The following is a 26,130-nucleotide window of genomic DNA, read 5'->3' on the forward strand; positions in this document are numbered from 1 at the left end:
ACTGGTGTTGGTTGTTATAAGCTGCTTCTCTAAGTAGACAGTTTTTTAAACTGTCATTAGCTCCTATCTATCTGACCACTCATTGCTTCTGTTACCACTCGTTGCTTCTTTGTAATTATATTTCTCTTATGACCACTTATTTCTTCTAAGTTTTCATTCATTGCTTCTATGACCACTCATTTCTTCTATCAGTTTCCTAATTACTCTAATCAATATTAAGTGTGTGTTTTTTTTTTAATTCATGTTTTTTAGATAGGATAACTCCAGAACTTAGGTCTTGGTGTCTGCAAATGTTTGTTGTCAACTGCATTGAGAGGAAAGATATTGACTCTGCACAAATGTATTTGAAAAGATTTCAAGAGGGGCATACATTAGTAAGTTGTTTTTTCAACAGAATATGTTATATTATTGTAAATACATAATTTTAAATAAATTAGATTGTAGGTTTCCTTTAGTTTATCTGGTATAGTACTTTTTCATTTCACTAGAGCACTCTGGTAACAAGATGAAAACCTGGCGGTTTAGATTCAGAGTTTTCCTTCTCCTAGTTCATTAGCCAGTCAAGGCTTAGGAGCCCCACCTGGCCTGAAGCTTACTAATTTAGTTTAGCACCTTTGCCCCTTTTCTTGTACTGTTCCACTGAGCTCAGGGGTTGAAATGGTTGTCAGAGGCTATGTGAGATGCATGCCATTAGAAGCATTTATATTTGTAATGGGGCGCTTGAAACCATCATCACTTCATTCAATCACATTATTTTAGGTGAATTAGATCACATTATTTTAAATAGTATAGATAAAAATCAAATTAGAAAAATATATACTATTCTGTGTATTGATATGTTTTAAAATGAAATTTAAGTTGGTTATAGTGAACAAAAAGTGTATCACAATGTTTTAATATTTTGTGTGTATCTCTTGTTTCAAGTCAACAGTTGAAGAAATGTTTTACAAGTCTATAACATCTTATTTGACAAGAAAAATTAATCCTTTGCATGAAATTTCTGACAGTAGAATACTTTCAAGACTTCAACTTCTGGTAGGAACTGTTTTTCTTTTCAATGATAAGCTAAAAAAACAACAACTTATCATTTAATTATGAAACTGTGTTAGGGGTATTATACTGAATGTTCATAGGATAACTGTGGAAGTAACAATAGCATGACATTAAGTCTTTGTTAGAATAGAGTCCTAATTTGGTGAGTAGGAAATACAATTTTGGAAAGTTGAACCACAAATCAAAAATGTATTTGAGTAAATCAAGTGTCCTGTTTTTTTTTTTTTTGTATAGGTTGATTGTGAATTGTGTTGCCATCACAATGACTACCAGACTGCCATCAACATGTTAGATAGATTAATTCAACAAACTGAAACACAAAACTGGTAACTCACATTGTTTGGTCTTTATCTCTTCAATATGTTGTTATCAAGCTTGTAGTATAATCTCTTAAATATGTTGTAATCAAGCTTAATTTTTAATCTCTTAAATATGTTGTAATCAAGCTTCTGTTATACCGTACTATTATACTGTAGATACTGTTAGAAAAAATATTAAAAAATAATAATTAAATACAATGTTGCTCCTGAAATTGTCTAAATTAAATGAAATGTAAGCCAAGTTTGTAAACCCATTGGTAATGATTAAATTGATAAATTGAAAGTACATTCCTGCCCTAAAGTTCTTTTTATTTTGATTTTCTGGTTATTGTGGAAGCTTCAGATACAAATTCACAAGTTTATGACAAAAAGTCAGTAGCAAAGGGTCTACTAGACTAGTTACCCATTATGCCTCTATAGACAGCTGCAAGAAGTTATGTATAAAGTGATACAGGGGGACAGTCCAGCAGTTCATGTGGGCACATATCTAGGGTCTCCTTTATCTGATTGCGTTGTCTTCTTTCAAAAGAATGAAATTAGTGAAAAAAAGAGAGATGGTCCATTGTGTTACAGATTAACTATTATTCAAATATAATAATTTTTTTCTTCTTCAAAATAATGACTGCTAATTGTGTTGCTAAAAATTCAGAAGAAAAAAATCTCCTTAGTTTTTCCTTCGCTCATTAAATATCATGTCAGTTGCTCTGTGAATTAATGCTCATATAAAGTTACAGGAGCTAGAAATGTTACCTTTTAGCAACCACATTGTTTTTTGCAATTATTATTATTATTATCATCTTCAAATCAATTAAAAACAAAAGATAGTGGTAGCGATTGTAGTAAAATAGAAAGGCTATTTTATTTCAGATATATAGAAATGACCTTCCACTGATCACATTGTGAATTCAATTTTAAATCTAAAAGCAATAGTGTCCAAGTTTTTAAAGTATCCAAGATTGAACAATGTCAATGCCCATTTGGTTTTCTTTTCATCTAGAAAGTTAAAGTATAACTTCAGTTTGTTGTATTTAAAATTGCAATTGCATTTGAACATTTTTGAAGCCATGGTGTTTTTAATGAAGTTTTTTCTTTTAGCTTTTTTTTACTAGAGATAAATAAAATATAAATTAACTAACATTTTTCTGTTTCTCTCACTGCAGCTGTTCTGATAGCATCCTGCACAATTTGAAAGAGAGACTTGCCTATATAGCTTTCTGTGGCTTGAAGGTATCTTTTTTTTACAAAGCTTTTCTACAAATCTGTCTGTCTGTTTGTATGGTGAAAAGTTTTTACCCAATCTCACCACCCAATCTCGGATCAAGCTGAAATTTTGCACAATTATTTTTTTTACCTGATAAGACAAGAATCAATTTTAAAAAAGTTTACCAGTTAGTTAATCAACTATTGGTAATTAATTATTTTGTGTGGTATCTTGAACAAGAGAAAGAAATCGTATTTGACAGATTTGGTGATATAAGTTGAATTAGTACCTTTGAGTCCTCTTGAGCCCTGAGTGAACATGGATTTAAAAAATGAATGTAAACATTCACAAAGATACCCCCCCCCCTTCCCCTTCACAACTGGTCCAGACAAGTGATAGGTTCATAGCGCATTGAGAAAGCTAAAAGCTAAACAAATACAATGGGTAAAAATATTTCTAATCGCACAGATTTATTATGTTTAGGTCCATTGTACATATAATAATTACATGACAGATCCAAACTACTTGATACAATTACACTTAATATAAGCTTTGTTTTTTTTTTTTAAAGTATTTTTTATGTTTTTCTTGTTGAAATTAAAAGCATTACTCAGAGATCTTGATAAAAAAGTTTTTTTCTACTTTTACCTTTTATTGTATTTTGTTGAATGATAACAGGACCAGCCAGAATCTCTTAACTTTAAGAAGAAATTTGAAGAAATACTAACTGATATGAAGGACTCTCCAATTCTTTTAATCATGGATGCCTATAGAGCTTTAGCTGCAAATGATAACAGGTATACATTTATATTAAACTGACATTTAGAGCTCAATTTTACTCATAAGCACCATAGTGACTTGGATCTTTCTATATTGTATCTATTGTTCTGGAAGTCCCATAATATTAGATAAATAATGATAATAGTGGCAATGTCTTCGATTTTGGGGCTTAAGGATGAATGCTCATCTGATGCAGACAAGACTGTTGTCTGCCAGGGGTCTGTTTTCCTTAATCTTCTGTGCCTGTCTTCTACAAGGACTTTCCTCTGGGCCTCAAATGTGTGTCCCACGCAGCCTTCATGAGAGCTCTCCAACTGTCTCTTTCAGAGGCATTCTGTTGCCAGCAACTTTCCTCTATGCCTGATAGGGCGAAATGGCGACTGAGTTCATTTTTATAGCACTTATGCGGGGCACCTCTGTTATGCTGTCCTCCTTTAAGCTCTCCAATAAAGATGTGGAAAAAGTGCAACTGTCGAACTGTAAGTGGTGCTTCTATACTGTCCACACTAAGCTCCAGCAAAGCATGGTTAATTGTAAGGTAGTCCAAGTAGCGCCAATTATGGAGCTGAAGCACATTTGATTGAAGTGTTTGAGGAGCCTTAGATGCCTTCTAGAGAGCACCCAGGTCGCAAAGCCATACAATACTGTGGTGGATATTAATATTTAGTTGTCAGTATCAGTTGAATTACTGATATCATTGATATTTTTGAGCCTTGAGCTTTTTTTTCTCAACTATATCAAATATCAATTGAAATAGCATCTTTTTATTAGTAACACTTGTAACATATCATTTGCTTTGCCTTTCTGTTAATGAATGCTTAGAAAATATTTAGTAAACATGTTGGCTTAAGGAGCCTGGTATTTCTTGCCATATATTTTGCATAGTAAGGAGTTGTGTGTTGACATGTCTGTTAATTTAAAAGTCTTTACTTGTCTGTTAATATAAGAGTCTTAGTGTGTTTAGACTTGTCTGTTAATTCATGTTAAGATTCTTATCTCCACATGTCCACCTAAATTTGCCACCATTAAGCTAAATATAAAAAATTCTAACTTAGGGTCATTGTCACCAAAGATAAATATACATAGAGTCAATGGTGTTTATAGATATTTGTTTCATTTTTGTGTTGTTTCACAGGAAAGCTAAATTCTTGTTTGCTACAGCACTAGACAAAGTCAGTGCCAATGAAGATGTTGGATTCTGTAGTTCTCTGGCTAGACAATGGTTGCTAAAACTTTCTTGGGGATCAACAAAAGAACAAGACCAAAATCTGATTCAAGTGAGAACTAGTTTCACTATTTTAATTCTTCGTTTATTTAATTTATGAATTACTTACTGCTGTAGAAAAGATGAAGCGCTAATTGCAAACACAAAAAAAAATTAAGCATGCAGCGAATGAATTGGACAGTTTCAAAAGATATTGTTCAGAAGTAATGTGTAATACGTTTACAAATGTAAAATTCTATTTTATTAAACCCAGAATAAATGAATTCTTCAGAAAGAAATGCAAGGTGCATTTTCAACCATATTTGTTCCACAATATGCCACCAATTGATTTTCTGTAACTCTTGCTCACTTTTTTGTTTGACTGATGCTGAACATCAAACACCTGAAGTCAGACACTTTAGTCTTCTTATCTTTGAACATCAGTTCTGTGGACATATTATGGATGACTGCCTGGTTGTGTGCTATGCACTTTGTCTCGATGAGTCCAGACTTGAAATCTGCCCACTGCCACCTTTTCCGTCCTGCAGGATGTAATATTCTTCAATTCTGAAGGAACATCGAAAGCGTAAAAGAAAAAAGGACAGAAATATTACTAAGAAGAACAGTTACATGTGAGAATCACTTTGTTGGATTTGGTTGGTACTCACTGATCATTCTTTCAGTTCTACAATCTGAAATCACATTTGACCCATATAACAGGGACCATATTCTTTTACTTTGTTATTTAATCATTCTTTCAAAGACGTTTTCTTGAGCATGCTCAACTGAGGCTGGGAAAATATTTGCATGTTTGTTAGAGATCATTGTTTTCTCTGACTTGCATTATTCAGTTTTGATAAGTCAGTGAAGCCACTTGCTCCTGACCTTTGTGCTGACATACACTATACATGGGTTTATCTTGATAGTTTCTTAGTCTATTAAGCCCCTCACTTATAGTTTGAAGATGTATATCATTTGTTATGTTTTGTTTCTGAATTATCATGAATTTTTTGTTTCAGAATATATTACAAGATGCCAAGTCTAGAGGAGACTCTAAAACTGTGGAAATGTTTCAGTCATTATCAGCTAAATAACTGATTGAAATACAAAATCTCTATCTCTATTATATGTATCAATTATTTATATGTGAAATACATTTTTAAATAAAAAATTTCGACATATTTGTCTGGAGAAATTTAAATAATATATTTATATACATATTAAAAGCTTTATTTATTCCACTAACATTCTATCAAATATGTGAATTGTTTATTGAACAAATATGAAAAGATTTTTAGAACTGTTGCCTGTCAAATCACTTATGTTATAATTCATAATATAATAATACAATTACAGCTGTTCATTCAAAAAAAAAGATATAAACTAAATATTTCAAAGAATGTTGATCACAATGTGTATTAATTGAACTTTATTTTCACTATGATAGAATACAAAAATTTGATTTGAAAAAAAAAAGACTTTGTTGATTTTTTTTTAATGGTCAAGTTTTAATCTTTTGCATGTTTTATTGTGCTGATTTTCTTGTAGCATGCATTAGTAACATTTAGACATATCTTTTGTATTTACATTGATATCAATTTTTATTTTGTTCAATGTTGAATGGTCAGACTAGTAGATTCCAAGAAGTCTGAAGTACAAAATCCTATAGCCTGATCAGAAAAAACAACAACATGAGTGAATGTGTTTAGGTTGGGAGTTGTAGGCTTGGTAGTCAAATGTGGTGCAAAAGTGTTGTGGCTGAGATTTGTAGGCTTGTTAGTCAAATGTGGTGCAAAAGTGTTTAGGTTGGGAGTTGTAGGCTTAGTAGTCAAATGTGGCTGCAAAAGTGTTGTGGCTGAGATTTGTGTTAGTCAAATGTGGCTGCAAAAGTGTTGTGGCTGAGATTTGTGTTAGTCAAATGTGGTGCAAAAGTGTTGTGGCTGAGATTTGTGTTAGTCAAATGTGGTGCAAAAGTGTTGTGGCTGAGATTTGTGTTAGTCAAATGTGGTGCAAAAGTGTTGTGGCTGAGATTTGTGTTAGTCAAATGTGGTGCAAAAGTGTTTAGGTTGGGAGTTGTAGGCTTAGTAGTCAAATGTGGCTGCAAAAGTGTTGTGGCTGAGATTTGTGTTAGTCAAATGTGGTGCAAAAGTGTTTAGGTTGGGAGTTGTAGGCTTGGTAGTCAAATGTGGCTGCAAAAGTGTTTAGGTTTGGAGTGTCAAGGCGGGTTTACAGGTCTATCTAGAGTGACTTGCTCCACCGGGTTTCCTCCACCTCAATGCTGATTATTAGCTTCCTGTTGGGGTTGTAATTTGGCCGTGGCTCGTCTGCCGGATACCCCTGACAGTTTATTAGGTAACATGTTAGATAATTACACAGAACAAGTAATAATGATAAGTTAACCTATATCAGTTAACAACAAAAGTTTAAGTACAACAGTTTATTGGATAGATGATGTAATATGTCATAAATTATGAATAAATACCAATAGTATTTACAAGGTCATGTACAAGTTATGCAAATTATTCAAAATAAATATAGCACACCTTAAGCTCAGTGCCACAGTTCAATCAGGGCTCGCTAAGCCCACAACCCAATGCCATGGATGATAGCCAAGTAGGGTCCATACCATAACAAAGCTTACAGATCTTCATTCTCTGCGATTGGACTTCATTTCCAGGAGGGAAACAAAAACACTTCAAACCATGTTGAAGAAAGCTTCATGAACATATTGTTCTAGTTCCTTCAATACCTAGAGTTAAGCTCACCTCGACCTGTCTTTATGGTACATGTTGCCAGCTTTTACCTTGCATGTGGAGCTGTGCTCAAGACAAAATTTCTAAGTCTATAATCAAATAATCATACTATATCCAAGTGGACTTGAGCCTAAGACTATCACCTGCAAGTGAAATGGGCTGACACTTTTTTTTGTCATAGTCACACTGGAGGAAATAGTCAAACATCTTTCAAGAGCTAAGAACAGCTGCTGACCATAAAAGAGTAGAGGGATTTGGTTTTGCAAACTGTTGCAGCACCCCTACAATGAAAGTCAAGGGGCAGATGAGATAATGATTCAATATAAAAAGATCATCAACATAGTTAAGCTGCTGATTATTTAAGTCTCACCACTTTTGGATTTCAAATCCTGGTGAAGACTGGGATTTTTTAAAATTTCAGCATCTTTTGGGCACCTCTCGAGTCCACCCAGCTGTAATGGGAACCTGACATTAGTAAGTAAAGGTGGTTGGTCATTGTGTTGGCCACAGAAACAGATGATCTCTACATCATCTGCTAAATAGACCACAAGGTCTGAAAGGGGAACTTTAATTTCTTGGATAAGTTTCCTGTTTCAGATGTCCTTAAGGTCCGAGAACATCCGGTTCCCTTTTATGGACCTCTTGACCAAGGAAAGGATTTTATCCATGGCCAGGATGAGGCATCGGCTCTTCACCAATCCCTCTGTCCGAAATCCCGCCTTATCCGAAACGATCATGTACTCTCGTCCGGTATGTCGCAGGACACGACCCCCTTGAGCCCCACACGAGTATCCCCCTCTCGTGCGAGGCCGGAGGCCGAGCCGCGTGGGGGCCTTTCGTATGCCTATTATGTCCCACCGAACCCGTGCGAGGGTCCATCACAGCGCGTATGGCCCCCGATGGGGAACGAATCGGTGGGGTGTTGGACGGGTTAGCGAGCCTTTGTTACATCCCTACCACGTGCTGTGTACAGTCTCTCGATCGTACGTGTGGTAGCCCACTGAGAGCTATGTGTGCTACCGTACTTTGCCTATCCGTTTCCCCGGGCGGACGTTTCCACAGGAGGGCCACCAGACTGTAACTTACTGTTGTTAAGGTTCACATGTAATGTTTAAGAGAAACTGGGGTGTGAATGTATGTGTGCTATAGTACTAATAATGTGTAATGCACAGTTGTAAAACATTTCCACACAGATAATAATATAGCCCAATATATAATATAATCCAAGCCTACCTTGCTATACCATCTAAAATCATAGTTAAAGACACTTTTCAGTGCAATAAATCACAACACAATACTATCAAAGTTTGAGTCGTACTTTATTTTAGTCAAATTTAGTAGAACACGTTATATAATAATGTACCGTGTAAAATGTACCTTTTAAATGAGTGAAATAAAAAGAATTAAAATTTTAAAATATAATAATACTGACCAGTGTATGAAAACAAAGACTTATTACAACCAAAATAGAAAGTAAAAGTTAAAAAACAAACAAATATAAATTAAAAAACAACAACTGGATATAGTAATTTTCTATAAAAAAACAACAACAGAAAATACTTAAATACTATAGAGTGGTGCATTTAGCAAACTGTGTGTGAACTGTGGACAATATTTGAACACTACAGACTACTAGTCTAACAGTAAAGAACGTACTACAAACACTCTACAGTCAGTGGTTACAGGCTGAAGTCATGCTTAAAGTAAAAAAAAAAAGTCACAAGTATAATAAAATAATTTCAATTCAGTGACCAGCATCGACCAGCGATGGCCACACCTATTTTAAGTCTTTTTAAGTTGATGTATGAAGGAAATCATCATTGAAATACATTATGCTTATCAAATAAAAATATCTATATTTGTAAGGAGGCAGTGTAAAATGTAGGTATATGGCAGAGTTCAAACACTTGGAACCAAATACTTGGGTGATCATCTTTAATATACAGAATAACAATAACCTTTAATAGATACAGACATAATCCATCAACTAAATCAGAAAGTGTATTAATACACAGAAACTTAACTTTGCCATAAACTAAAAGCTTTTTCACTGGTTATATTCTAAATTAGTAAAAAAGAAGTAAATATCCTATTCAGACCTTGCGATCTATGGGGTAGTTGATAGTAAAGGTCATTTGTTTCTATGGCCCATGGTTAACAAGGGTGTCATGTGGCTAGCACAACAACCAACTACTTTTACTTTTCCCCAACTAATGTCAAGTACCATTAAAGCTGGGTGGACTTAGAGGCGCCCTAAAGTACCAGAAATTAAAAATCCCTGTCTTCACCAGGATTCAAATATAGGACCCCTTCAGTTCTGAAGCAAAACGCTTTACCCCTCAACCGCCGCATCTCCTCTTAATTTGTAAAACATCCATCAACTTTAGTCTAGCCAAACATAACTATAAAACCTATTCATTCAAGGAACGTTAAAGAAAAATACTTATGCTAATAGGAGTAAAAGACATTATATAATAGTTAAGTATTATGACAATTAAAGTTTCATCAGTATTATGACAATAGAAGTTACATGAAACATAAATGCTTTGCTCATGTTTTGTCCTTAAAAAATATAAGGCTTGAGGACATGAGCAAGTTACTGCTACTAATTGTAAATTATAGAAAAAAAAATGGGTGTTGAGTTTCCATGTATATTTATACATTTTTACACTTAAAATTATAAGTTAAGATATTTTTCTTGCATTAAACAAAAATAATGTATACATTTTAGAGTAAAATATTTCCGACCAGAAAAAAAAATCAAATGATGATACTCTTATGTAGATGATTTTCTGAACTGTGTAAGTACAAACTGAAAATTATTGGTAGACATTTATCACATCATGTAGACTGGTATACACAATATTCATGTAAGAGAATAAATTAGTTGGTAAATATTTGTTGTAGAAATGTAGATTTTTAACATTTTTTTTTAATTGAAAAAAAATAATTCTAAAAATGGAATTCAAAGTAAATGAAAAATTAAAATATCATTATTTAATATCACTTTGCAAAAATAAATTCTCAAAAAATATTTTTATAGGTCTTTTTGATCACAGTGACTAACTGCATTGTCCGCACAAAATTACATTTTAAACTAAACTGTTCAAAGCCACTTCTGTTTTAGTAACAACATTATAAAATAAAAGTTTATTTTTATAAAAAATTAACTATAGTATCAAATTTGGCTCTGCAATCAAAAAATATTTTTTTTAATTTATAAAAATGTATTGAAATATTAATGTATCAGAACCACTGTGAATGAATCAAGTCAGTCTACAAAATGGATTACATTAACTATTAAGAAATGAATTGGACAAAAAATGTTGTTAAAACTTGTTTTGAAATTGCATTAAAATACTATTAATACATTAGTTTATTTTAATAACTGTCATATCTAGAGACAGGATAGAACAGTCAAATGTAAGTGTAACATGTTACAATGTGACATGTTTTTGTTTTACCTGTTACATCCTAACCCAAACCTCCCCCCCCCCCCCCCCACCCCAAGATGGTAAAAGAGGCTGCGGGTAGGGTCCAATTTTAGGACCATTAGGACAACAATCCAAAACACAAACCACTTGACCAGGCAGATCTTAGTAATTAGATATTAAAATGACAAAAAAATTGAAAAATTAAATATAAAAGCTTATCGATTTTTTGAGCATATAGTAATAATAAAACAAAATGTGGGGATTCTCCCAAATTCTGTCTAGTTATGGCAACTGCTACATTTTTCTGCTGAGACCATGCCATACAAAAGAATTGATTGCACTTGATATTTGAAAACTAAAAATGTACAAATACTAAAACAGGGTTACATGAATTCAACACATTTACTTTACAAATAGAAACATTTTTTTTTACACAAACAATATCAAAAAAATAATATTTCATTTGATATCAGAATATGAAATTCAACTGCAATATCTAAGTAGTCCATTATCTCTCTCTTTCCTTTTTGATATTTCTTTTATTTTTAAAGGTGACAGGTAGACAGTGGAGTAAGGAGTGCATTGCAGACTGTTGTTAGGACCAAAGACCTTACAGTCACACACACACACACATAGGTCTATAGTTTAAGGACCAAAATGTGTTGTAAAAAATTGGCAATCAAACAGCACACTGAGCCATTTAAGACCAATTCCCTATGTCAACTTCACAATAGAAGAGCTTGAAAATTAAAATGGGGTGAAAATCAAAATTTCAAAGGAAATAGCTTACTAGTTGATCAGCTTGCAAAAGACAAAGTGCACTATTATTCTTTGATAAAGTGTAGCGCTTAAAAAAAATGCTTACAATAACTTGTAGAAGTTAATAATTACCATATTTTTAAATAACACAGTCACATCTTTTTGGGATAAAATATATCTTAAAAAAGTTTTAAAGTTTGTCTAGTAGTTGAATTTATTTTTGTATATTACCATGTTCTATTTATACAGAAGACGAAAAAGGTTCTTCCAATCAGTAATGATCACTTGACTATGTATAACAAAAGTTATAATCACAATAAATAAAACAACATGCTTAATATAAGCATTTAAGAAATGAAACAGTGTGGGGAGTGTATGCTGGTGAAAGCATAAATACAAGATGAGATGACTCGTTAGTCCTCAACAAGTTTCTTTGTTTTTGTCGTTTCCCTATCACAGTGTTTCCCAAACTTTTTCCTTAACGAAGCACTTTGTACATTCTGAATATTTAGCGAAACACTCTGCTTATTTTTGTTTTGAGGTTAATTCACATGGTGGCCTATTAGTTAATTATTCCAGTAGTTTGTGGAACATCTATTAAGGCCTGGTGGAACACTAGGGTTCCGTGGAGCACAAGTTTGGGAACCACTGACCTGTCAAAATGTCATGGTTTTCATGATCTATCATTTTTTAATGGGAAATTCTGATTATAAGTTAGCATTTCATTGCTAAATTCATTATCTTTCAATAAATTTGATAGGTACAATGTATATTTGATATTATGTAAGTTAATATGGCCAAAAAAAAAAAGGTAACTCTACTCTGTATACAGTGAAATCTGACCTTGTGAGTAACTTGGCTGGCAAACATTGCACAAGACAAATCAACATTGTAATATTCATGTTTCCAATAGTTTGAATATACAATGTTTCAAATGTTTTACATTAGTTTGAATATACAATCACAAACACAAGTCTCAAAATCTGAGCTTGGACAGTAGTAACATTAAATAGGAGACAAATATTGGTGTCACACACACACACCAAATGAGTAGTCTCCCTTGTCATTTCTCCATGTACAAATAATCAAAACACACCTGTAAGTTTACGATGATAAGTACACAAAGCCAAAATTTGTATTTCAAAAACATCTGCAGTTAAGAAATATAATACATGCAGTCAGATGACCAGAGATGCAGCCAGTCAGTTTTGCTGTAGGTGACAACACACATAATAGATAGAAATAGGCGCCAGTAGTCAGCTGAGTACAACATTGACATGAAAAAACATCTTCAAATAGTGAGCAGAAGACTTAAAGTGAAATTAAAATAAAAATGTCTGAGTTTAAAGTCAAATGGCATAAAAATATAAAAAATTAGCACCATGTTTATGATATGAAATAATTAAAGTCACAATTTATTGATTTTAATAGTGAGTTATGTACAAATTATTCCATTGATTGGAATTTGAACAAAAACGTAGGCCTAAATTTGGAGTAAAATTGTGGACAAAAAAAAAAAAAAAAATGTGGACAAACTAATTTCCAGTCTGTGGAAACACTGACACATTAGCCAATGTTTTCATTCAACTTGTGTATAAATATTTGAGCTCAGCCTAGCTGTTGAAGGGATACTTTTTAATATAGTATTTTAATCATCTCTGACTTTTTGTATTTTTTAAATTGTATCTTCAGTTACAACTGTTGACATTAACATAAACAAATAAAAAAAAAAATTAACATTAAGATATACAACTATAAAAAAAGTTACATAAAATTCATAATCGGGAGCATCACTCGCAGTATTAAATAGCAGTAATAAAGTGAAGGTCCATTTACAAATTCAAAGAAAACTTCTTCAATAAATAGATTACATTGAAATAACCATCTGGTTGACAACTTCCAAGGTTATAAGAAGTCTATATCTCAAATACAAAATAATGACAGAAAAGAAATATATATATATATATATATATATATATATATATATAGTAATTTTAAACTGGCTTTGGTTTAAAAATATATTTATATAAAAATATTGTTAAACTTTAACTGCTATGAAACTTAGTACCATAGAGTCGATTATAAAAGTTTATGAATTTTCATCAATTGAAAAAAAAAAGTTTTGTACCTAACAAAGAATTACCATAAAGAAATAAAAAAACTGAAAAGAAAGGACAAAGCGTAGAGATATCAAATAATATGTTGCTAAGCATTAAAAAAGAAAAAAAATGTATGCTTAAAAAAAAAAAATTAAAAAATTATCAATGATGGTAGAGACCGTACCAATGATGATGTTTGGAGTATTTCTTAAAATATGATAAGGTTTACCGAAGGTATTAAAATAGACATAAGTTGATCAAGACAACTTTTTGCGTGTGACATTTTCTTTGTTGTTGTGTTGTTTTTCTCTGGGTCTAATAATTAAGATAGTATTGATCATATACTAGTAAATGTATTTCTGTTGAAACAGTTTAAACATTTGAGCTGCAATTTGTTACACTAAATAATAAATAAATAATAACAAATGTTATTAGAATACACTTTGTACAATTTGTTTAGAAAATTTATTATAGATGGACATCTTTGTTTGGTAATAATACAAAATCTGAAAATAAAATAAAAAAATAAAAGGAGGAGGTGGGGCCTGAGGCGTAAAATTATTATTTTGCTTCTATTATTTTTGTCATGTTGAGATTTATTAAAAGAAGCACGCCAATGTAAAGTATGTAATGGTTTATAACAAACATTTTAGATAAAAAGTTTATCATAAAAGATTATTTTCTGTTTCTTGAAAACATTGGGTCTGTTATTTTGTTAGAAATGGGTATTGTAAATAAATATGACTGCTGGGGTACAGAAGTACAGATGTGTGACTGAGTCCTCTTTTAATTTGTACCAAATGTTTACCATACAGTCTAGCAATCCTGTTATGTTCTTGTGGTAACAAAGAGTTCATCACGAATCATCGTCACTGCAAACTGTGAGTGATATGTGCTCTAGATTAGAAAGCCCATTTGAGTCAGTCTGCAATGAGAAAACACAATTTTCAATTCCCACCAAAACCCAAAAAAACTAGAAAAACTTATGTTATAATGTACAAATGGTGACACATACTTCATGATAAGCTGGGGGTGGTCTATAGTTGTAGACATAGCGATACATAGGTGTATAGGTCAGGTCTCCCATGTTTACTCCCGGTGCCTCATTGTCGTCATCATCATCATCTAAATTAACAGCACCACTGATGCTCTCTGCATACGTAGGAGGTTCTAATCAAATGAGAAACAAAAAATCAGCATTATTAAAATGTATTCAATGCTAGTAGAGTATAGACTATAGACAGTATAGAAGAGTATAGAGAGTACGGATAGTCTATAGGAACTCCATTTCTTACCATCAAATGGAGGTGGTGGCGTGATCATTTCTCTGTAGGGTGGGGGTACTGGCAGCAGGCTGACAGAAGCAAACTGAGCCTGAGTTTCTCTGTAGTAGCGAGAGTCCGTGTAACGGTAGCTGGGAGCTTGTCTGAAAGGCACAGTGCCAATCACAACAGGCAAATGCATTGTTAAATTGTAGGCACCATTTATATGTAAAGCAACCTGCAATCATATAATTTAAAAGACAAATTTATCAGACAATCATATGAATTGTTAGATCTTCTATAGCTAACGTGTGCAAGTGTTGGAACCTGTTTTAATGTTAAAAAAATGTTATGGTTATATTGTGAAATATAGCGCATTTGACATTTATAGTTAAGTAGACTGAGTGTTATGTCCCATGAACTGGACCTGGAAGTGAACCTGCAAGTCAGAAATAATGTAATTATCATGCTCGACTGCACGAGACAACTAGCGAGTGTGTGGGAATTGACCAAGTTAGAGATCATGTGCATGTGTAGAGCCAGGTTCAAAACATGAGTCTTGTTTTTAATTTTGGGTTAGACCCAAATTTTAGGAAGTCCTTGAAAAGATGTTTATGTCAATAAATACAAAAAAATGTCTAATTGAAAGTGTGAACAAACCAACTCAAAAACAAAAATATGCAATGGTAAAAAAACATTCTTTTTGAATTGGTTTATTTTATGATTGTTTATCTCAATAAAAAAAGCTGTTTAATGACATAGTTTCACAAAATAATGCATTAATTAAATTAATTTATAAATATATTGAATGCTCATCTAGAGAAAAATTCCTTAATGATAAAAATAATTTTGACTTGAATATCCACTAACCACTTGGAATTTAGTAAACGTCACAATAAAGTATAAAGTATAAGGACTGCCAGTCCAGCTATGGGTAAAACTGATGATGGCCCCCTTGTGGAATGATGTGATAGACTGGTTGAACCAGGTTGTCTAATTTTATCTTATCTTATAAAAATACTGACATTACTTAAAAAAAAAAAAGATGATTATGTACGAGTCATGCATCTAGTCATGCATGTTAACCAATGACTTAAATTCTGCCAAGATACTGGCTTTCCTGGAAGGCTCAGGCAAACCATTCCATGCTCTAATAGCACTAGGGAAGAAGGAGCATTTGTACAAATTTGTCCTAGCATATGGAACGAGGAATGCGCCTTTATCTTTGTGTCTTATTGAGTATTTTATTAGGTTTTGTTTTTGTATTTGAAGATTTTGGTTCAGTGTTTTATGTATAATTGCTACTTTACTTTTAAGTCTTCTATCCTTAAGGCCTTTTAAATTTAGTGATTTTACTAAAGATGTTACTCTAGTGGAATGTGAATATTTGTTTGTTATGAAGCTCACTGCTCTATTTTGTGTCTGTTCCAGTTTCTTTTTGTTTTCTTGAGTTGAGGGGTCCCAAACTGAGGATGCATATTCTTTTATTGGCCTAACCAATATTTTAGTTTTATGTTCTTTTTTTATTTTGATTTATATAAATTTCTTTTAATAAAAACACTAATAGTTTCATCAATATGGTGATTCCATGACAGTTTCTCATTAATTGAACTGTTCCATCCTCTTCCCAAATAAAATTTTACAAAGTTTTCAGAGAGACGCAACTCTGAGCCTATGGGAGCTGAAATACTGAGTTTAAAGGGACCAGATTGCAAAACCCTACCTTGACATAGTAGTCTACTTTCATGACACAACAGTTGATGATGGATGGAGTCACTGCAGGGATCTTTAACAGCTGAGAGTCCCATGATCCTCTTGTGCCTGGAGCTACTGGAAGACCAGTGAGGACGGTGAACTTGGTGCGTCTGACACGGGACTTACCACTGGCAAAAAAAGTTTGTGACTGGTACAATGTGGCATAGGGGATCACAGTACGAGATGAATGATTATCAAATTCTGCCGAGATAGCAATGGATTCACCTATTCAAGAAATAATAAAATACACATATAGTTTACTTTTTTTCTGGTAAAATAAATTGTATATAACATTATATATATATATAGGTAAATTAAAATGTTATTCTAACTGAAAAATATTTTAAGATGTATTGAGTTTTAGAAATCAATGGTGACTAAATGTTTGTCTTTTTAAGTAATTCACCAGGACAATATCCTCGTCTATCTGTTCTAGATGTGATTGAAATAGGTCCTGATGTACACAACCAACAACATAATGTTTTCTCTACGCTGCTTTCGACTTGAACCTAAAAAAAACAACAAAGAATAAAAAACTTCTCTTTCATAAGACACAAGTTTTTCTTAACATAGACATAATGCTGTTTTTCTTAACATAGACACAATATTGTTTTTTTCTTAACATAGACATGATCCTGTTTTTTTTCTTAAGGGGACATACGAGTCGGAAAGAAGGAAAAAAAAAAGTTCTCCATTTAGACTAAATATTTTATATTATCTTAATAGTACTTAATTAAACAATTGAAAAAATATAGTTTTTGACTTTATAACTTTACTGGTTGTCATGGAAACAATCCAAGATGGCCGCCAAACAAACTATAATTAAAAGCTTATAACTCAAAAAATACTTAAGATAAATTAATAATTTTTACACACAAATATCATACATGACAAGTATTAAAAACGCATGAAGGGAAATATTGTTATCTTTTATTGTCTTTTTTTAATGATTTTTTTAGTGTTGCAACCATGAAAAATACATAAATATTTCATAATTCTAAACTTTGAAACGCTAAAACAAAAAAACTACTTCAAATATCAAAAAGTTTCTGCATGCGTTTGTAGATATCTATGTACAGAATAAGTATGCCAAGTATGAAGTATGTAGCTCAAGTAGTTTCAGAGCCTTAGCGTTTGGCAGATAGAGATATAATACAAAAACAAAAAAAGGAGAAAATGCAAAAAAACAAAATAAAATTTCAATTACAAAAATTTTGTCAGGAAAATACCAGATAACAGGTATGTAATTTATAGGTTGGTATAATAACTATCTGAAAACATTAAAAAAATATCAATATTTAGTAAAGGGCATATTCTAAATTTCATATAAATATAGCAACCAATTGGTAAAATAAAACGCAAATTGTACACAATTGTATTACAGAGTAATATTTCAAACAAAAAATCTACTTATTGAGATATCAAAAAGTTTTTGCATGCATTTGTAGATATCTATGTACAGAAAAAGTATGCCAAATATGAAGTATGTAGCTCAAGTAGTTTCAGAGCCTTAGCGTTTGGCAGATAGAGGTATAATACAAAAACAAAAAAAGAAGAAAATGAAAAAAAAAAAAAAAAAAAATTTCAATTACAAAAATTTTGTCAGGAAAATACTAGATAACATGCATGTAATTTATAGGTTAGTATAATAAGTATCTGAAAACATAATAAAAATAGCTATATTTAGTAAAGAGCATATTCTAAATTTCATATAAGTATAGCAACTAATTGGGATAATAAAACGTAAATTGTACGCAATTGTATTACAGAGTAGTATTTCAAACAAAAATCCAACTTACGCAAATATCAAAAAGTTTTTGCATGCATATGTAGATATATATGTACAGAATAATTATGCCAAATATCAAATAAGTTCCAAAAGTAGTTTCAGAGCCTTAGCGTTTGGCAGATAGAGATATATACAAAAATACAAAAAAAGAAAAAAAAAAATTCAATTACAAAAATTTATTCAGAAAATCACTGAATAGCAAATATATGTTATTTACACTTTAGTATAGCAGCTTTTAAAAATAGCTATTTAGTATATTCCATCCAGATTACATTATAAAATAATATATTATATACCGGGTATAACATTTAGCAACCATAAAGAAAAAAAACTTGATAAGAATGTAGGATGTACCGGTGTGCAATCTAAAAACCCAAACAATTTGCAACAATAAATATTAAATACTAAAGAAAAGAGCTTGCTTGAAGTTCACAGAAGATTAAAATGAAAAAATGTCATATATATAACAATGTCAAATAAGAAAAAAGCGCTAACTCAAAATCTGAAACTCATGATAACTGTTCAGTAGTTCTGTTATATCTCTACTATTCATCTAGGGAGTTCTTTAGATAGCATATATATAATTGTCAGTTTAGATAAAACTTGCTAACATTTTCTCTTGAATTAAGGTATCATAATATATTTGAAAAAGTTTGTTGATCTATATTATTTACATAAACATAATCAGATGGTGTTTAAATTTTGCTACAAATTAGTTATTACATTTTTGTTTCAAATAATTAAAACAGCAACTAAACTGTCAATATGCTCTAACAATAATGAATAAAAAACAAAAAAAATTATATAATACAAAAAAATATTGACAGTAGTATTGCTAATGAGCACCAGCACCATATACATTCCCATCTTTGGCCAATTCCTCTCTGACTTTTTCAAACCGTGTTAAAGAAACAGTCTTTCTTCTTTTTCTATAATCCTCTTGGCTAGTAGTGTCAGACTGAATAATTCTTTTATCATTGACCTTTTTTAAATTATTTAATGTTACATAAGAAACATCAATATGCATCTTATTCATCACGTTAATTAATTCATTGGCGCCAGCATTAAATATTGACACAGCTCTAGCAACACTGCCTTTCACTCTGCCAAGTCCCATGAAACTTGTTTTAGGACATCTCGTCCAAATCATAGCATTAAGGCTTTCGTTGTTGTTTTGAGTACCACCATGAGCCATTCGTTGAAGCAAGGACTCATCTGACATTCTTCGATAAATTGGAATTAGCTTGTGAGCCACCTCTAGAGACAAACATAAGATGCCTTATGATTAGAGTGGCTGTCAGGGTCTTGTCCCAACGAAATCGCTTGTTGGTACCAGCACCAACTATTTTCTCCTAATGGACATTGTCGATGATGGTGTTCAATATCTGTAGACATGGAGTGGTATAATCCTGCCCAAACAGCATTCCTCATTTTGGACACATCTGGAATATTGTCTATTATAGCACCACGATAAAAATTTTGCAAACTGTCACATTTTTTTTCTGTTAACCTGCCAACTCCTCTGCCACCAAGATGGCTTTCTTTGGCAAGTTTTCGAAGCGCTGTCCCCATACGTTTATGGGCATGATTGATACAGTCAAGTTTAGTAACAGCTTTATCAGCATATGGCTTAGACTCAAGCACAGCTTTAAAAGCAGAAGAATCTCCATCACTCAGCATCTCCACATATCTAAAATTATATTTTGCCACAGAACGATTCCACAGAATTACAGCACTGTCCTGTTCCATAGACTTGCTGGATTTGTGGTGATTAGTACAGCAATCATGCTGTTCTTTCCAAACTGCGAGGTCAGTTGCGTTCATGCTCTCAGCTTTCTGTATGTGGCATGCATGGCAGTACTTAGATCTAATATCGAAGTCGACAACAAGACCTGTTAGTAAATCGATGCAGACACCTACACCATAAAGCGATGTAAAGCCTCGCTTTTGCCAGGTCCCATCATAACTGACTGAAATGTCAATCAAAGGGTTTTCTCCTCGTTCAATGGCTTCCCTAATGTCATCATCCGTCTCTGCATAAGCTTGACGTATGGCGTTGGCTGTGCGGTAGAGCATGTCTTCCCCAGATTCCACTTCACAGTCTGAAGAAAAAAACAAAAAACATTAATTAAATTGATTTATAAATATATATATAATATATATAAACTTTAAAAAAAAAAAAAAGATTTAGATCTCTAGAGAGCCTACATTGGCTACATCATAGTGATCATACTACATGTATTTTTTATCAAAAGTTAGAACTTTGTAAAGATTGACTAGATTCTAGATCTATAGTTACTAGGTCTAGATCTATAATTTTTATATGGTAAAGATTAAAATTTTTAAAGAAATAATTCTAATAGTAGATTATTGTGTAATTTAACATACCTGTGATTTTATTATCATGGTCTTTAAAGGCTCTCTGGCTGATTCCAGAAATTCCTAGGACGCTGCTAAATGTCTGCAGCGAAGTGAAACCCTTTCCTATCTCATGGCTGTATAAAACCATCTTGGTGTTTATTTCAAATGCAACATTTGAACAGTTACTTTTTTGTATTCTTGGAGATGAAAACTTTGATTTAGTATATCCACAACTACTAGATCTACAACATAACTTCAACTTTGATGCGAACCCCATGTTTTCATCTTTTATAACTCTAATACTAGTCAAACTTGACTGAAAACAATTAGGGCATAATGCATCCGACATCAAATCAGTAAGCTGATTAGTATTAGCAATAGTCCATAATTGCTCTGTTTCTTGTAGATCTAGATCACTTGGAACATCAGTATTTATTGAAAGACGGTCTAATTTCGATCTGGATGCACCACGTTGTCCTTCTGATGCTGGATCTAAACTAGACCTAGACCTAGAGGAATTTCCACGCAGCTTGTCAGATAGCATAACATTTCTGGCTTTATTGAGCTTCTCTAGCATTCTTCGTCCCTTTGGTCGAGGCATTTTAATGTAAAAGATATTTTCTTTGATGTTTACAAATACCAAACAACTGAAACTGTCTTGTGCAAGGCTTTCATTGACTTTCACTACAAGAATGTGTTTACGCTGTCGGCCATTTTGAAACGCTTTTTCCGGATGAAACGGCACATTCTGATTAGTCGATTTTTTCCGAGTTTTGCCGATGTGCCATATAAGGAAGTTTCCGTAGATTATATAGCTCGGAAAAATACGAATTACAAAAAAACATATAAATCCATTAGTTTGAACCCCAGATAAACATATAAATCGGATCGTGACCTTTCTTTTGATGTATCATGGTCCTAGCTTTGTTAGATTGGTAATATCGTATCCAAGGTGTAAACATTGATAAATTTCGATAATTTGTAAATAATCACCAAAAGGTGTACATGTTCAAAGTCAAAATACACATATTTACAAACATTTTTATGCTAAAATATAATATGATTCATATAAAAAAAAGGTTAAATTTTCAAAATCTGAAAGAAAAAAAATCGAAAAAAAAATTAAAAATTCGTCATTTTCCGACTCGTATGTCCCCTTAACATAGACATAATCCTTGTGTTTGAACATTTTTGTATTTTTTTAGTCTGAACTTTTGGAATTTTCTAGTTCATTTTAAAAAAGTAAAAACAATAAAATTCTGGGCTGAGAATATGTCTCAATAAGCCTGTTTGGATAGGTCTAGCTAAATTTGTAGAACTCATTCTCAACAAGTGATTTATGTGATAACTACAATGCCAGGATTCAATTTAAATGATTGACAAAAAAGCAGCATCCAAGCAATTAGAGCTGAGCGATCTACATTTAATGCCACATGCAATGACCTAATAAATGTAATTGTAAATTAAACAATATGAGGAATAAACTAAATATACTTTCAAACATAAATGTAGTGGCTGGGAAAAGCTATGATCTTTTTTTTTTAAGATGTTGTGGAGTACATTTAAAATTAAATACTGCATTCCTCATATAACTTTGGAATCAAAGACAAACCTTATTTATTTATTACGATGATAACAATGTGATATTGCAAGGTCATAAAAAAAAAAGGGTTAAGCATTGTTAAGTAAATTTTTCAATCAATGTCAATACAATTAGAAAGTTCATATACAGTAGCAAGAATTTTAATGTTTTTAACAAGATGTTTCATAAATCAACAATCAATTGACATTTTTCATAAAAAAACAACCTACAACCAATTGAAAATGCACACTAAACAATTCAAGTTCTAATATTTAAAAACATTTACAATGTGAAGCTAAATATTGTTTCTACTAATGGAATGTTTTCATTCAGACTCGACTAAGCTACTCACTTGATATTCTGGACGATTGATGTCGATGGGGCTAATAACGGTGAAGGCTTTTTTGGTTTTATGGTTGAATGACCATGGTTTATCCATTTCAGCTTTCAACCAATATCGTATGCTGCCATGTTTTCCTTCAAAACTTGTTGATATGCCACTAACAAAAACAGATAAGGAAAGTTTTAAATGTTTTTTCACTTAATGACTCTCTCAACTACAATATGTAACAATACTTGAAACAATATCTCAGTCAGACTTAGACAATGTTGCTATGACATACCCCATTGGCAAATCAAATGAAAAGTTTAATTCATGATGTCCATCAGATAATGTGTCTCTACCATCAGCCACTTCTGCAGAGAAAATGAAACAAATGAAACAAACAAGCTAGTCATTCTTTTCTCAGCGATATAAATCAATTGTCTGCCCACCCACCCAGGTTCCATGAAGGAGTGAAATGAATAAAGGTATTGTAAAAAAGGAAGTGACTAACAATAAAACTAAACTTGTCTTTGTTATTAACAATTAGTAGACACTGTCTTGTACTTTGAAGAGACTGAACTAATAAGTGTGCATTGTTATAATCTCTGCATTTAGAGGTAAATTATTATTTTATTATTTTTGCAAAGCTTTATCAATCACTCTGTCTCTCTATCTGTCTGGTAAAAGTTTGAACACATTATTTCTCCCACACCCATTACTGAATCAAGTTGAAACTTTACATAATTATTCATTGAATTAATTCTTCAGTATTCAAAGGCTAAATATTTTCTGTTTTGTCCCCTTAGATAAATGCAGACATTATTTCTTCCACACCCATTCTCGGATAAAGTTGAAACTTTTAGTAATAATTTATTGTACCTAAAAAAAAACTTTATTGTCAAGCTGACACATACTGCTATAGTAACAAATTATAGTGGACATCACTGTTGCACTGAAAAAAAAATGTGACACTGACCATAGTAAAAAGTTAAGTTCCCTTTTCTGACCATGCGATCTATAGGGCAGATTTAAAAGGTCATCTGTTTCTTTGGCCAACAATTAATGAGCAGGGTGTCATGTGGCCAGCACAATGGTCGACCCCCTTTACTTTCCCCAACTAAAGTCAGGTACCCATTAGAGATGGGTGGACTCAGGGGCGCCCTAAAAATCCCCAAACTCAAAATCCCAGTCTTCACCAAGATTTGAATCCAGGACCCCAGATTGGGGAGCCAAGCACTTAACCACTCAGCCCTGACACTAACCATTACTCCTGTATAATCATGCACCAAGACGTGCAACAGTCTTGAGTGTCTCTTTATTTCTCCTTAGTTACTTACACCCCACAAATGCCCCAAGAGCCATGTAGTGATTTTCAATACTACCAGTACCAATAAAATATGCTGTTTCCTTTCTAGACCTAGATTGATTAGATCTAGAGTAGATCTAGACTAATTTAGTAATTATATTATAATATAGATCTAGATTGTTAGTTTAGTCAGTCTAGATTTAATTTATTACTATTAATGACGTTTAATAAGTATTAAACTATTAAAGTATTATTCATTTATGTTTTATTCTACTTCTACTGACTCAGTGAGTGAGTGACTGTAACTGATTACTTGCCTCCTCCAAATAAAACTTGTCGTTTAAAAAAATACTCCACTTCTGCATTATAGTGTTCTGTGTAAGAACCAAGTCTGCTGCCTGTACTTCTTGATTCCGTCCAGTGTACTTTAGCAACGCCTTTCATAAAAATTCGAAGAGATCGCATCTTCATGTCGCCCTTCAGTTCCACTACAACAATTCCTTGCACTCGTTCGCCTGGATGATAAACGGTCTTACTTCCAGACAGAATAATTTCAAAACACTTCAATTTACCCATTCCTTTAACGTTTCTCGACTTTTATTTTCTTAAAAACTGTTTAGTTAGGGTTACATTTTTCGAAAATTACGAAAAAGTCCAGTGCAGCTCAAACCAAAAAATCTGCACTGGGTAATGTTATGAATTATCCTCCATCTTCCTGTTGCGCAGTGACCCGGAATTAACCTTTATTTCCTATCATTTATTTATTAATAGATTTGGATTTTTAAAAAAATCTATTGTTAGCGATGTCGTGAGGTAATCAAAGTTATTTGCACTTTAAAACCTTTTTTTTTTTTCAAATTGATTGACTGGATCTTTATAGTTTTTTTTTTTCAAATTGATTGACTGGATCTTTATAGATGCACTCAGTGTGTATCTTCACGTTATCTTATTTCTAAGATACTTGGATAAGATACTGATCTTTATTGCATGATTTGTGAATATCAGTCAATATTTAGCCTTATTAGTTTATAGATCTAGATCTAGCCGAATCTAGCCTATATCTAAAAATCTGAGGAAAAAAATTAAGGCGGTCTTATTATATAGATCTAGATTTAGATCATAAAACTTCAATCGCTCCCATGTCAAGTAGAATCTAATTTTACCAACTTTATCAAGTAAAAACAGGAGTAAGACAAGGATGTATGCTTTCGCCCCAGATATTTTTGTTGGTGATTGATGGGGTCATGAGACAGCCTTACTCTCAGACAACAAAAGTGGCATACAAACACAACATTTGGCCGTTGACATCTGCTTCCTTTCCCACAATAACAAAATGCTCAGACCAGACTTTATCTAATCATCAAAAAGAAATCCGAGGTAATGTGGATCAATATTAGACAAGAGAACCCAATCAAACTACAAGGGAGAACACCCTCGATACCGACCATTTCACTTATCTGGGAAGTAGCGTTAGTAAAGACGTTGTAACTAAGGACAATATACACAATCGGATGAATCAAGTTAGGTTTGCCTTTTCCACTCGACAAGCGGTCGACCGCTCCAATTAGGCACTGTCTACAAACGTACTTATTCTTGTCAATCCCGTGAACCCCCCTTACTTGATTGGAATCAGCAAGGAAAGAGGAAAGTGGGCAGGCCCAAGCAAGTTTGGAAGAGGTCAGTCATCAGTGAGCAGATATCCAGATAGCTGCTCAGAACCTAGTTCAGTGGAAAGGTGTGGTTGCGATCCTATATGCTCCCCTGGGATGATTTTATATCTTGATCTATAAAGATCCTTTGATAGAACGATTATCTTATACTTCGTCCTCTAGATTTAGATGATCTAACTCATAACCCCGAAAGGTGGGAATCTTTTCGACATAAGTGGTGATTCCTTTATGAAAGCACGCCATCTGTCCTAATTCTTTGCTGTTTTGCACAAGTCTGCGATGATTGGCTCTTTGATATTAGATCTATAAATATCTACAGAGGCATTAGAGGCTTACGTTTTTCTTGGCGGGAAATCATTTTCCAGTCTCGTTCTTCTCGACCTATATAATTAACCCTTTTGAAGTAAGAAAGACTCTCAAACCTGAAGATCACAAAAGACACAGACGTTTTAAATAAATAACAACACATTCTCTGCG

At 32.7% G+C, this 26,130-nt stretch overlaps 2 protein-coding genes across 5 annotated transcripts in view; one reads left to right on the forward strand and one right to left on the reverse strand.

Moving 5' to 3' along the window:
- Positions 1-5,986, forward strand: part of LOC106075124 (tetratricopeptide repeat protein 37-like) — a 32,083-nt gene extending 26,097 nt beyond the window's left edge. For all 4 annotated transcript variants that reach the window (XM_056018044.1, XM_056018043.1, XM_056018045.1 and 1 more), the window contains exons 39-45: positions 253-374; positions 925-1,035; positions 1,288-1,379; positions 2,534-2,600; positions 3,253-3,371; positions 4,490-4,631; positions 5,578-5,986. In XM_056018044.1, the coding sequence (XP_055874019.1) occupies positions 253-374; positions 925-1,035; positions 1,288-1,379; positions 2,534-2,600; positions 3,253-3,371; positions 4,490-4,631; positions 5,578-5,652 (728 nt within the window). In that variant the 3' untranslated portion in view covers positions 5,653-5,986. The remainder of the gene's footprint in view (positions 1-252; positions 375-924; positions 1,036-1,287; positions 1,380-2,533; positions 2,601-3,252; positions 3,372-4,489; positions 4,632-5,577) is intronic.
- Positions 5,987-13,900: 7,914 nt separating this feature from the next.
- Positions 13,901-24,728, reverse strand: LOC106075248 (arrestin domain-containing protein 3-like). Its single transcript, XM_013236194.2, has 8 exons — positions 24,301-24,728; positions 22,976-23,048; positions 22,705-22,852; positions 17,027-17,129; positions 16,589-16,845; positions 14,899-15,103; positions 14,619-14,773; positions 13,901-14,528 (listed from the first exon to the last, which is right to left on the reverse strand). The coding sequence occupies exons 1-8, from the start codon at positions 24,557-24,559 to the stop codon at positions 14,460-14,462; spliced, it is 1,269 nt and encodes a 422-aa protein (XP_013091648.1). The 5' UTR covers positions 24,560-24,728; the 3' UTR covers positions 13,901-14,459.
- Between the last annotated feature and the right edge of the window lie 1,402 nt (positions 24,729-26,130).

Source organism: Biomphalaria glabrata, chromosome 1 (genome assembly GCF_947242115.1).
Source record: "Biomphalaria glabrata chromosome 1, xgBioGlab47.1, whole genome shotgun sequence".
Taxonomy (NCBI): domain Eukaryota; kingdom Metazoa; phylum Mollusca; class Gastropoda; family Planorbidae; genus Biomphalaria; species Biomphalaria glabrata.

What these genes read in the sequence shown, in the direction of transcription:
- LOC106075248 (XM_013236194.2), bottom strand. Translation starts at nt 24,559, where the DNA reads ATGGGTAAATTGAAGTGTTTTGAAATTATTCTGTCTGGAAGTAAGACC. An exon ending in ACAAGTTTTATTTGGAGGAG is followed by an intron (nt 23,049 to 24,300) that starts GCAAGTAATCAG and finishes TTTTCTCTGCAG; the next exon opens with AAGTGGCTGATGGTAGAGAC. An exon ending in TAGACGAGGATATTGTCCTG is followed by an intron (nt 16,846 to 17,026) that starts GTGAATTACTTA and finishes TTTCTTGAATAG; the next exon opens with GTGAATCCATTGCTATCTCG.